Source organism: Drosophila santomea, chromosome 3R (genome assembly GCF_016746245.2).
Source record: "Drosophila santomea strain STO CAGO 1482 chromosome 3R, Prin_Dsan_1.1, whole genome shotgun sequence".
In the NCBI taxonomy this organism is placed as follows: Eukaryota; Metazoa; Arthropoda; class Insecta; order Diptera; family Drosophilidae; genus Drosophila; species Drosophila santomea.
In genome coordinates, this window is record NC_053019.2 from 28228472 (window position 1) to 28242124 (window position 13653).

The 13653-nt window shown below is 45.2% G+C and overlaps 1 protein-coding gene across 2 annotated transcripts in view; it reads left to right on the forward strand.

Moving 5' to 3' along the window:
• LOC120452692 (G protein-coupled receptor kinase 2) overlaps positions 1-13653 on the forward strand; it is a 50154-nt gene that overhangs the window by 14695 nt on the left and 21806 nt on the right. For both annotated transcript variants that reach the window (XM_039637045.2, XM_039637046.2), the window contains one exon: positions 9965-10446. In XM_039637045.2, coding sequence (XP_039492979.1) covers positions 10395-10446 — 52 coding nt within the window. In that variant the 5' untranslated portion in view covers positions 9965-10394. The remainder of the gene's footprint in view (positions 1-9964; positions 10447-13653) is intronic.

The window sequence follows — 13653 nt, forward strand, 5'->3', positions numbered from 1 at the left end:
TTCTCGGCCGTAATCTACATAATATTGCAAACAAGTATTTGCCCCGTACACATTTGTGCATGAATTGTTATTGTGATTGTGTTTGCCTGGCCAAAAGCGTTTCGTAATAAGCTATCTGGTATCTGGTATATCTGGACTTTCTCTCCTACTTCTGCTGCTGCTCCTGATTGCTGTTAACATGTCGTAGTTTTTCCAGAAATTTGTTTTCTACTTGGGCCTGCAGGCGAACGAGTGAGCGAGGGTCATGGGATTTGCCCAATCTCCGCTCAGCTTTTGTTCCGTTGATTAGGGCCACGTACATTTCAATTAAAATGTCGCCCCCAGCGCCAGAAATTAGAGAAAATCCTGCTACCAGGAGGCGCAGATTTTCCATTTCCCATTGGCCCAGCTCAGTTATCTTTCGGGGCCTACTTCCTCTACGAACATTTACGTATATATACACGGCTTTTGTCCCGCTGTTCGCAACTGAACGCGCAGGAGCCGTTGAAACATGCTTCCGCTTTTCACGGACTGTCTGTCTGTTCCCCATCTTGGATCCCTCCCCAACCATCTGCATTTGGCATTCGGCATCGGCATCGGCAGCGGAGAACACGTTTTTCCAATTTCGGCTCAGGTCCTGAATGCTCCCAGGTCCTTGACAGTCGGATATGATGGGCGAGTCCGATCAGAGTGCTGAATCACATTTGATGTGGGACGAAGGCGCTACATGCTTGCGTCCATTAACTATGATAGCTCCAGTGTAGAATCAGCATTTATGTATGGGAAATGTAAATTAAATTAATCGAGGGAATACACAACATAAATGCTCGATTCGATTTAAATTGAAAGCTGATCATCTAATAAATTCCCTGCCATTTGATCTAGCTCGCCACACTTCTTGAGTACCCGTTTGGGCTTTTAGGGTATGCTTTATTATTCCTTTTAGTGTCTGTGATATGGCCCCACTCCCGAGTTTCCACTTATTTTTCATGGTGTTTACCCTGATGCCCTCCGCCCATCATTCCCACTTTTCGCCTGTCCCGTTTGTGTGCGCGACTGCGACTTTCACTCATGAATAGTTAAATCCGCCTGCCACCTCGCCCCAAAGCGGGAAACCATTTCCCTGTAGCTTTCCAAGGCGTTCTTGTTCCCGGGGCTGCTTTCCATTTTTGCCATTTTTTATTAATGAAATCTCATGGCTCAATGAAGCGTAAACTCCCCTAAGCCAAGTTCAAGTGTCCTAGAAAGAGGCCAAGAAAGCGGCCAGCTCAAGCGGTAATGGCCAGCTCAAGAGCCGGCCAAACGTGTTTCCTTCTCGGCCATCAGCTTCAGCTTCAGCTTCAGCTGAATTCAGTTCGGTTTTATTGATGTGATGTGGGCTGGTCTAGTTCGTGTTTTGCTGTTTTGCTGTTTTGTTGTTTGTTCTTGACTTGACCAGGATCTGTCAGCCGCTTGATTGCCTCTCGCAATTTGCTCGCATTCATAATCCCCGCCCATTAATAAGTCCCGCAAAGTGGCCCTGTTAGCAATCAGTGAGCGCCAAAAGCAATTTATCTAAGAGCTAATCAAAGCCGCTCGCTCCGTCTGCCAATCCTTTCGACCGGCAATTAAAGCGAGCGGGGTGCAAATTAACTAGGACCAAAGCCAGCCTGCCCGGCATCAAATAGATTGAATAACCCTAACCCTGTGTCCATCGCAGCACGAGGGTTGCTGCCTGCTTCTGTTCGACTGTCTGTCTGTCTGCCTGTCTGTATTGCCCATTTATTTGATGCAAACAGCCACGGACTGATGCTCGCTGATGGTCGCTGGTGTTGGCCGCAGACGCATTTTTCCCACTACCATCGAAAATGAAAATCCTGCTCCTGCGCAGGCTTTTGCCCGTGCTCCGCTGCTCCTGCTCCTGCTCCCGGTTTTCCTCATCTGCCTGCCCGCCAGGCAAATGCTTCCGATGCTTGCTGGCTTTGCGGTCCCATCGAGATTCAGCTGCTCCGACAGCCAGTCGACTTCATTATGGGAGTGCTCTATTCAATTACGTAGGTGAGCGAACCGAAATGCGGCAGGATCTGGATGTGGATGTCTGGTAGCTGGAACTGTATACTGGATACTGGGTATCGGCGCCCATCATATTTTATGGGCACCATAAAGCGGCTGCCCCACCAAAAGGTGGGGCTTGGGACTTGGGGCTGCTTAAAGCCCAATTTATAACTTGGCCGATAACAAAGTCGCACGCACATGGCATTTACTCTACTCTCGTGGCATCTCCGCCAGCGGTGGCTGGCTTGTAAATATTTAACTTGCAATTGCTGGAGCTCATATATCTTGGCAGGCTGTGAATCATTTACTCCGCGCTCGCTTTGAATATTTAAGCCCGTCTCTCACTGCCACTCTGCCACTTTGCGTACCTTCGCATTTTATCTATGACATTATTTATGCCTCGCATTTGGAGGCGCTTTAGGTGACAGGGCACAGCGGCATTTTAGAATAAGTCCCAGAAGCCAGAACCCAGAACCCAGAAGCATTCATTAACCTAGAGAATCTATGTGGTAGCAAAAAGTCGTTTCGATTCTGGGGTATTAGCATTTAATAAATAATAAATGTGAATTTAAAAGGTCAAATTTCCTAAGGTAAACTTTATTGTGGAGAATATCCTATTTAGAGCAACTTTTTTTTGGTACCACAATGCACCATTTGCAAGGTATCTAGATGTCTATCCCTTTAAAATATACAGCTTAATGTTTACCATTACTTTTATAGTCCTTTTAATTTTTCCCCCTTTTTCGGGATGCAATAAATTTCACGATGCCATTGCTTCACTGCTCCACACAGCCCCGCAGCATTGGCATTGATATTGGAGGCACAGCAGTAATTTAATGGACTTTTAATCTATTTCTTTACTGCCACTGATCAAAGGACGAGCGCAGAGCGGAGAGCAAGAGCCAAAAAAATTAAAACTCTGGAATAAAAGGAAGAAAAATGTTGATGATGCGTGCTATGTGCTTTGTGCTTTGTGCTTTCACACAGTGATGGGTTTCTCCAGGACGAAGCATTTCATTAGCTTTCTTTCGGAGACTTTAATTGCCTGTCAATGCTTTTTTGTGGCAGCGCATAAATCGATTTTCAAGTAGCTAAGCAAAAAAATATGCTAATCGAGCTCAGGGCAACAGCTAAAACCGTGGCGGAAAAGTGCCTCGAAAAAGTCTATCAAAATGTTGTGGATGTGAAGAGGAAAAAAAGGAAAAATGATGAGTTTCGCCAGCTTTGATGTTTCAAAAAGTACTGAGAAGGGGTAAAACCTCTCTTATTGGATTAAATTGTAGCAAGCAAGAAGTTTTAAATGAAGGCCTAAGACATACTGAATATCTGCTCCATCCCAAATTCTAAACTCAATTCTATAACAGAAATTACTGAACAAATTGCTCGCATTTCCAGCTCACTTAGCACACACAAGAATTCAACATGAAATAATAGGAGGATAGGATGCCATAGACAAAATAAATGCATGTCAACGTCTGAAAGCAAATGAACCACTGATAAACCATTGATTTGTTTCTGCCTTTATAGCCGTTGACAGCTGCCGAAACGCTCAAAAGTATGCTTTGGTATTGCGTATATGGAAATTGCGTATACGCCCGTTGGCATCTAAAGCATTTTGATGATTCGTTCGAATTGAAAGGCAGCTAAGTTGGCAGAGCATATTTTTCCATCACTTTCAATTAATATTTAGAACTATAGAAAGAGGAGAGGAGGGCAACCGCATTTCCTAGGTTGCCAGGTCTTATGTTATATTCATAAATCATTCTTACATAAATATTCGATGGGCCTTCTTGGAAATGTTGCATAAGTTTAAATACTTTTCGGCTTGGGCGGAGGCCTTCTCGCACAAGTGCACATGTTTGTGTTTGTATTTTGGGGCCTATTGAGGCATAAAATCCGAAGGTTCTCCTCCTCCTCCTCCTCCTCCTCCTACCCAGCATCCGGTCTCTTTGTGCCTTGTTATTGTTCCAGGGCGGTGGCAATATGTTTGCCTTATTTCACTTTGTGTTGACAGCAATGACCCACATGCATAAATCATAACTTGTGCGCTTCCACACACTCGCAAACCCTTCAGAAAATGAATGAAGAACGTTTTCAAACAAACTTTTGCGATCTGCAATGGAAATACATTGTTTCTGGTAAAAACCACTTTACGCAAAGGCTTTTTTGTGGCAAATATTTAAAAAGTCAACTACAACATTTGTCCTAAATCAAAAAATGAGATTTGAAAAAAATGTATCAAATGGATCATTACTATAAAAAATGTTGTTCGTGTGTGAAAAAATTGCTAACTTTTTTCTAAAAGCAATATATGTATAAATACGATATATTTGTTAAAAGTGTAAATGCAAAAACAACGAAATCAACTAAAGCATTTGCTAGCAAAATTGAACGATTTTATTAGAAGTGACCGCAGAAATAAAATGCAAAGACTTGACAAACAAATAAAGTACAATGAAAGCCGATGTGGAAAAATGTTTGAAAATGCTTTTGATGGCGCCCTTTGCCACGCCCAAAAATGGTGGAGAACGAGGGCTCACTGTGCACAGAATTCAGATGAAATTTATTAAAGCGCAAATTAGCAAAGAGAGAGTCCTGGGAGTCAAGCGGTGACAGCGTTTGGGGAAATCAAAAAAAGGAAACATGAATAAAGGAAGAAAAAGCATTCCTCTCTTCGCACACATACACATAAACACACTCACACACATATGGAATATGCACCATATGTGCGGGGGTTCTCTTTGCATATGCATATCTGAGTGAAGGGGCAAATTATGCATGCAAACAGGTCGAAGCAGTCGGTGCACAGGACATCCAGACATCCAGACAAGCAGACATCCGTGATCTGAGCCAGGACCTCTGGCAATCCAACGCTTCAGTGCGCCTCAAAGTATGCTGCAGTTTTTAAGTGTATCTCGCTTTCACCAGCAACTCGAAGCGTTTCCAATGGCAACAGAATCTCCCGAGAGGTCGGACCTGCAGACACGTGTTCTGCGACTAGAACTCAATCGTTCACAATGCGGGTCGAATCATAATTTCCTACTGTTGGCTCTCTAACTCAACCCTTTTCAAACGAAGAAAAATGAGCAGTGGCGATAAGGTGGGGGCGGGGGAACAGCAAGAGCAGAGGGAACCAATCAAGAGCAATCTCGACCAGTCTCACTTGTTTTCCAACCCACACCGCATAGCTGTCATGCCAGGAAAATTTAAAACGGGGATGTGACGGCCGAGGGAAAAATGGTTGGTTGCTTTCGCTTGGCCGCTGCATTGATGTCCTTGCCGAGGGTCTGTGGCTCCGGACTCTACCAAACTGGGTCATTTTTGGCATAGTTGTTGGCGCGCTGCCTTATTGATTGCCAGCAGGACAAATGACACCAGTCCGGCATACTGGACAGGGATTACTTGCTCCAGATTCGTGCTACATTCTGGTTCTACACACATATTTCATAGCTAAAGACTGGCTTAGCGCCTTGGTGACAGGGCAGTCCAAAGGGAGGCATCTTTAAGAGTTAACCAACCCCAAATTTCACTTATTCATTGAAATCTGTTCTGCGGTTTAAACTAGATTCTTTGTAGCTGCTTCAGAAGTGTCGCTGTCTCTGGTTTCCGATGTCAACCGACCTGAGAATGTAGTTCCGATGCTGCGGCGCTGGTTCTCGTCCATTTTCCATTTTCCATTATCCATTATCATAAGTCAATCGAGTATTGGCCCGCCTAACCAACCACATACTTGTGGCCGTCTTTACTGGCGACCCTCAGCCGTCAGCTCCCCTCGATGTGTTAATGCGACTGCAATGTTATACAACACCTACTGACACGTCTTTGCGGTCGACTGGGCAGTTAAGTATACTTATACAGTACACAAATACGAACTGTGTTTGCTTGTCAAGCGGTGGGAATTTTATTTCCAAGGGGGGAGAATGGAAACTGCGAAAATTATCACTGTGCTAACTTTAAGCTATTGTAACTAGATGATTCTACTTGTTCTTGCTTGGGAAAGTATTTTGAAACTCGAAATTATTACTCCGTTGATGGGATGTTATTGTGTTTAGATTTTTAGTAGGCTTCTGGTACTTTTAGTTCGGTTTAAATGGAGTTTAAATAGCTTCCAGAATGTTCAAAGCGAAACGCTTTTTGTTCCACTTTCCTTTCAAGCATTGTCCACGCCAAATGGCAAACTTTTTGTGCCGCTCACCAAATCGCCTCGCATTTCTAATTACGAACTCATAATGCTAAGAAAAGCGGAAAATGGGAAATGGGAAAACAGAGAGGCGCGCGCACAAAGCATAGGAGTCAGGGAGGGAGAGCTGATTAAAATTTTGCAGCGAGTGCAAATTAAAGTGAAAACATTTCGAGGGAGTTCTCTGCTGCACGTGTGTGCAAAGGACATGCCATTCCGCAGGGCGCCTGGCGAAAAGTTGATCCTTTACCATCCAGCCAGTGGAGGAAGCCGCACCCAGTCGTAGCCAAAGTCAAAATCCTGGGGAGTGGGATGTACGTAGTAGAGGCAACCACATATTGGATAGACCGACCGCCCACATGCACGTCCAAGTTTAACGCAAATAAATTGCGCATTCAGAGCGAAATTAACACGGCTTAAAGGGGAAAAGCGGGAAAGTGGGAAAGCATGAAAGCAGGAAAGCGGGAAAGTGGGAAAGCCAGCCAGAAAGAAGCGCCGAGCTGGGTGGAGCAACCATAACGAAGCTTAAGCACAAAAATATGTGGGGACCCGAAAAATAGATGGAAAAAGTATACGGAAGGCAGCAAATAAAAACGAAAGCCAAGTGGGCAATATGACTTTGCTTTGCCCGGCGAGTCTCTTGCTTATTTGCTCCGCTTTTTGCTTTTCTGCTGGCATCAGCAGCAAAATGCAGACAGAAACAGGATGCAGGCGACTCCATAACTCACGGAGTCGGGCAAAACGCGCTGAGGATATCCGTTTTGGGCATTCCCATGATTGAGGTTGTCCTCCGTCAGCTGCAAACTGCTCCTTCGTGTCGCTATTTCTGCCCTGCCTACTTGACTATGCATGGGCCGTGGTGGATTGCGAGTGGAGCCACTGCACTGCGAGAAAATCGCGATTTCATGCCGCCTTTATCAGAATTGCCCATTTAAACAGGGCATTGAGTACTTCTCTCAGTGTAAGGTGTAAGACGAGGAACCTTGCGTTTGGCATTTAAATTGACGTATTCCAAAGCTCTGGTTATGTCCATGACTGTCATAAATGTGATAAGGGATGATATGCCTCATCTCAGCTCCCCCCTCTCTTCTGTGGACTGACATTTGGGGCTGGCTGCTTTGTCTTAATTAATAAGTCAATAGCTTGAGAGCTTGAGGCTGGCTGCTTACACCGCCCCAACGACGGCATCTGCTCCTCTCCATAATTTAGTTAATGCGCTTCTGAACTGAGGCCGCTGTCAGTAGGTCCTCGATACTCCCCCTGCTTCTTGGACCAGCATTGAGTCACTCCTCTGGCCCGAATCCCAGATACTGAGCTGCTTGGATGCCCAACAAAGTGGGACAGATAGGAGCAATTTGCCTGCGGCGAGGTGACAAAGGTGCGCGGTTTCAGGACAAGTGAATGGTAATGGTAATGGTGGGCATAGCAAAGGCAGCTCCTTGTGGCAACATGGATGGGATACCCTGAGGACACCCTAATTGGATGTGCGCGGGAGCGATTGTCTGGGAGAGCAATGTTCACTTTGTGGATAACTAGATTTACGGGTGTGGAGCACATGACTGGTAGTTTGCCTAGAATGATCCATATTAAAGTCTTATGTGACGCATCAATAGCTTTACAATGTGATGTGATTACCCAACTATCTTAGAAATGGATCTTTAGGCAATTAGAAGTGATAGTTCAACTATTTTAGAAATGAATCTTTACCTATACAGAATGTAAACTTCGCACCATATTTCAGTGACAGAAAGATTGATACGTCTTTCATATTTTTTGTATCAGAGAAAACGACATTAGCTAGCTTTGTTGCCTCTTTTGCAGGAAGTGTTGAAAAAGTGGCTGTAATGCTGCCGCTTAATTTCGTTATGAGCCCATGCACATTTGCGCCATTTCGCAACATTTTCATAATGGCGTCGCTTGCTGCAGGCACACACGTGGCCTTTTACTGTGTAAAAGTTGATGTGAATGTGGATGTGGATGGTGATGAGAATGGGGGTGTGAGTGTATGGCTGGATGACTGACAACATCGTTTGGCGGTTGAGTTTTTTATGCCAACGTCGTCGTCGTCGTGACAGCAGCATCACCATCAGCAGTAGGAGCAGGAGCAGGAGCATCGGCAAACGGGCCTAATGGCGCAAATGTTCAATAAAGAGGCTTTTAACGTGCGCAGCCCGGCTTCCTCCTCCGATTCTCGCCATCCCGAACTAGACAGGATACGTCGTCGATGCTCTGCAATCTGAGCCCACTCCTCTGGGCCCTTTTAGATGCTGCTAGATCGCGGAGTGTGAATGAAATGTGAAATGACCCTAGCTACGCTGAATAATACATGGCGTACGTAAAAGCACGTAAAGTTTATTAGAGAGGGCTCGAAATATTTTTAGCTTGATTGGAACATGCCAGATACAATTAATTTGGACGCGGGCTGCAAAAAAAAGGGGCCGCTGTTTTCGCTTGAAATTTGTTTGGAAAATAAACACTCGCATGGCCACACTTTCCCGCCTTGATGGATGTGCCTCCAGTCTCCAGCCTCCAGCCTCCAGCACATGGTGCGTTTTGGCTGGCTGTTCCGTAACAAATAGATCTACATATATCTAGCTTCATGAGTTCATTTTTAATTAAAAGCCGCCTATGCGAGGATCGATTAAATGGAATTCGCTCGAAAGAGCTGGCACATTTGTGACGCACACAGCAGTTGATAAGTGGCATAAAAACTGAATTTCCAATAAAGAAATTTCAAAATCACACTGCATACAGCCGAGGGACCCTTCAAACATGCAAATGCCCTGCGCAGCCGAAGAAAGCTTGTGTCATTCAATTATTTCGCTATTAGTTGGTCTTTGTGAGTTCGCCCAGCATTCCCACACGTAGCTGTAGCAGTGGAAATGCTCCCACTCCAGAAACGGGGTCTCAGCATCGTCTATCCACCTTGTTCCTTGTGTATCCGTACTGTGGAGCTGCCCTGTCAGTGGGTCCATGATTAATAAATGCGACACACTGACGACCACAACATTACTGACACCTCCAGAAGGCCAACAGCCGTCAAGGTGGGCTAAGTATGCTGTGGCTTTCCAGCTCGACTCCCCTCTGTTTTTGCTTTGCCCCAAACCACCAGCACACCACACACGCCTAGAAATACACAGACAAAATAATATAAACCTTAATCAATTGAAAAATATATTGTTTGGTGTGTTTGGGTTGCAAAATGTGTTGAATAAGACTGTTACTTAAAATATTTTTCAGGTATTTTAAGATCTCTTTCGGCAGTTTTTCATAGCAGGAATTTATGTTTTGGTGGTTATACTTTTCCGTGTACATAAATATGCAAACTTTATCATGGCACGCAGCTCTTTTGTCACAAACAGGTAGAACAACAAGTACACGTACACATAATGTGCACCAACTGCTCTCAAAAGGCGAACTTGAGTCACAAAGCTGAGGCTAAAATGATATATAGCACACGTGAATACTTCATATTTACGAGCAGCCAAAAGGGTATTGTGGTTTTCGCTCATCATTTCGGAAAATATAATTAATTTTAGCTTAAAGTGAGTTTACGCAGCAGCGCCAATGAGATATTTTAAAGAGTTATTAGGCAACTGCTAGGCAATTGGAAAAGCAGTCAAAGACTTTTCGCCAACTCATTGTAGGAACTCTGAAGGCTTATATGGGCCCATTGAAACCGCACCTAAATCGAAAAGACCTCCTTTATCCCCTGTCAAATCAAATGAAGTAAGATATTTATACGCCTTTATCGCTTACATTCCCTTGCAGATTGCGGAGATCCATTGGACGACGGTTTTACAGCATTCAATCAAGCGCAAATTGGCTCAACTAGCAAAAAGGGCACATTTTCGGCCTTGCAAATTCCAATCTTGAAACTAAATGACGCCTGTGTCTGAAACCGAAACCGAAACCCTGCTGCCAAATACCGCAACGCTGGACGCCAGACGACGGCCACAAATTAGCCAGCCAGCCGTAGATTTGCAAGTCTAAGGAGTCGCCCAGTCCACCAGAACGCAGAACGCAGAAAGCAGAAAGGATCCCTGTTCAAAGGAGTCCTGTTCAAACGAAGGCCGGCCAACACACAGGAGAAACATCAAAAGGAGGAAAGGGAGCAACAGCCAGTTTGACTGCGACTGCGACTACGACTATTTTTCGGGAGCGCCAAAGGATTCATTAAAAAACCGCCAACCTGGAACTAATGGAATTAGAGAATATTGTGGCCAATACGGTCTACTTGAAAGCGAGAGAAGGTGAGTGGCTGGCAAGTGCCTTTATTTTCTGGGGAAGTGAATATTTAAACACTTGAGTGCCGACTTTCTTTGCATATATTGCCAATTACTGTCGGTAGACTTCAAGGCAAGCATATACACTATGGCGGTATTTTAGCTTTAAGTTTAGTTCAGGATGTTTCAATTTGCCAGTTCAACAAGCTTAGAAAAGTGGCTTTAATTTAATTCTAGGGAATTCCTTCAACTGCTACAGTAGAGCATCTTTGCCTTCGCCAAATTGTGCCTCTTCTCTAAAGAGGGCCGTAACTCAAGTGCTGGAGTGGCCACTGTTGTCACCTGCCATCGATTTTGGCTGCCCCATCCAACGTACTGAGGGGTGGTCTGTTTAATTGGAGGCGCTGAAGTTGGGCTGGAATTTTAGCATGGACAAGGGAGGAAGTGGGGCTGTTTCTGTCCTCGATTGCTGCTCGGGCTGCTCCTGGGTTTTATCTAAAGTTAATGAAGCGTTAAATGTTTGCGCTCCAGCAACTTATTCATTTTCATGCTCCATGGTGCCGGGCTTTAAGTGCTCTATTGGATGGACGCTCCCGCAGATACACTTCACTTCGTTATCGAGGTCACACTTCAATTGCAGGGCCCACGCCTCCGCCTCCGCCTCTTTCTAAGCTTTTTCCTCCTCCTCCGCCAAGTTCAGTATCATCCCGGGAAACTCCGCCCACATTCCGCGCGCTTTCCTTGTTGCTTGGCGCCATTGTTCTGTTTATTTACAGCAGAGTCAACTTTGGCGATTAGGTTGTGGGAAATTTATGCAAAGTTATGCATTAGACAGAGAAAGAAGTTTGTGCAAGCGCCACCAGCAAAGGTCACCTTCACTGGGTATTGGTATCTTTGGTATCTTGCACATCCCAAAATGTTGCATGCCCCAACTGAGTGTATCGTATCCTTTTGCATGTGCCCAATCAAATATTTCATTTTAAATGTTATTTATTTTACTGCCGCCTGGCAGATAGTAAAAGCAGTCCCCCATCTGCCAGATACTTTGGTTCGTTTGGTTTTCGGGCCGCCTCAACAGATTTAAATGACAGAAACGCGCGCAAAATTTCAATTTGTAGTAATGTAATATTTTAGAGCAGAGCGCCGGAATGGCAATGGGCTATAGAAGCTGCTAGGCAAATGTCTCCGCAGCGGGATGAGCATACACATTTGCAATACATTTTACGAGTCAGAAAGTGAATTTGTCTTCGGGCAGCAGGAAGAGATGAGGAGATGGCCTGAAATGAAGTCGCGCCGCCAACTGCCGGCGGCGGCAACGAGAGGAAAATCCATTGCCATAAAGTTTTTCAGTCCCATTCTGCTATTCTGCTAGTCTGCTTTATTCTGCTTGATTCCTGGTCCGGAAAAGTTCTGGCCCTGCCCGTCATATTTTCCGGCTAGCAAAGTTATTGCTGAATGTTATACTTCAGCTAAAGTATGCGAAAGCAAATGCAAATGTAAGAAGCGGGGCTGATTGTTCGTTTCTTAGTCACTCACTTACAAGGACTTATTGCTGTCGGATTGCTGGTAAGAAAACTCTGGCATCTCCACGAGATTGCAAGACTTTCGGCGCACTTTGCCAGTCTAAGAAGTACAGCTTCCAATAAGCGCAACTTGACTCATGTGACTGGAAGCACTCTTCCTTAGAAAAAAGGGTAGCTGATCCTTAAACTCATGAATCAAGGGGCGTTGCCAAATGATTGCTGCCTATCACTGGGCTATTTTTGTTCCATCGAATTGCCCCGTTTAATTTGATACTCAAATGGCATTTCAGCTTGCAAGTCAAGTAGAAGTCATTGCCTGTCACAGAAGGTCTGCAAGCCAATTGTGCCGTATCAGTTTTCAGATTGCCGCTCGTCGCCGGCCTGCGTTGCCGATGCTATCTGCAGTACGTATACTTACATGTGTGGCTCCAAATCGGATCGGAATCGGAATCGGCATCGGAATTGGGATTGGGATTGGGATCGGGATCAGGGGTCGGATGTCTGGAGCGACCTACGTCACTCCGCGGAAGCAGTGCGTCACAGAGGCGGCTTATCAGGGACTCTGGTGGTTCGCTGGTGGTGCAAGTGGTGCGATTGTGGTGTGGCAATCCGTGATTGCTGGAAGCCATCCAATGGCTGGAAGGCCACGCCCCTCGGACGACGAACCAGCAGCTGCTGCTGAACAACGTTGTTTTGGCTAATTGAATGCATTCCTTAATGACTGCAAATGCCAAACTGCTTTCCTTTTGTGCGCTGGCATTAGGGAAAATTATGTTTGAATTCTGAGCTGGTCTGTTATTGCTCTGCTCCTCTCTTCCACTAGTTTTCCTTTTTCCTTCGCCAGTCAAGGCTTCTGCGGGGCATTAAAATGACGTCGCATTAAAATGGTTTGTGGTCGACGGGGAGTTGAGGGGGAAAAACGTCGCCATGGCCGCATAAATTTTACCCTAATACCCGGCCATAATGCTGATTATACCAAGAGGCAGACAGAGCAGAGAGTTGAAATTCAGAAGACTCCACTTCTGAACTCAAGTCGGAATGAAGTGAGATATTTAATTTGGTCCCAGCTCAAAAGTTTGCCGCTGCACTCCAGTTATCAGCCGGACCAAGTGGACCGAGTGCCATAAAGAGTGGAATTTATAGTGCGATAGCGAATTAGAATCCCCTCCAACTAAAAGTGAACAATTAAAGCAGAGTCGCAGAGTCAGAAGCTTATCGCCGAACTGCGAAACAGCAGCCGCAATTGTTTGGCGGTTTCTTTAGATCTCTGTCGATGTTTTCAGATGTCTTTAGATGTCTCGCGTCCATTTGTGGCTCTAGTTTAGTGGCGGGTAAATCGGGATCCAACGTCAAATATCAAGTACATGGTTTTTGAACTATTGTTTTTCTGTTTTCTTGAAACTCCTTCTAACTGCAGTTGCATTTTCATTATCCGCTTGCACTTTGATCCTATTCCGTGTTCAGGCTAGAGTATATTAGAGCGTGTTTGTTTTTGGGAGCGACTGGTGCATTGGCCAACTGGCCATTTGGAAAAGCGGTTCATTGACCGCTGGCCAAGTAAACAAGTGAGTGGCCGCGTGGGCAACGAGGCAACTCAGCGGAGAAGCACGCGAATTCATTTCAATTTCAAGTGGTCCCCAGCGGCTGTTCTCTTTATCGGGTGGGTCTAACAAGCCCCAGTTATGTTGTATGTATGTTGAGCAGTTTCGAA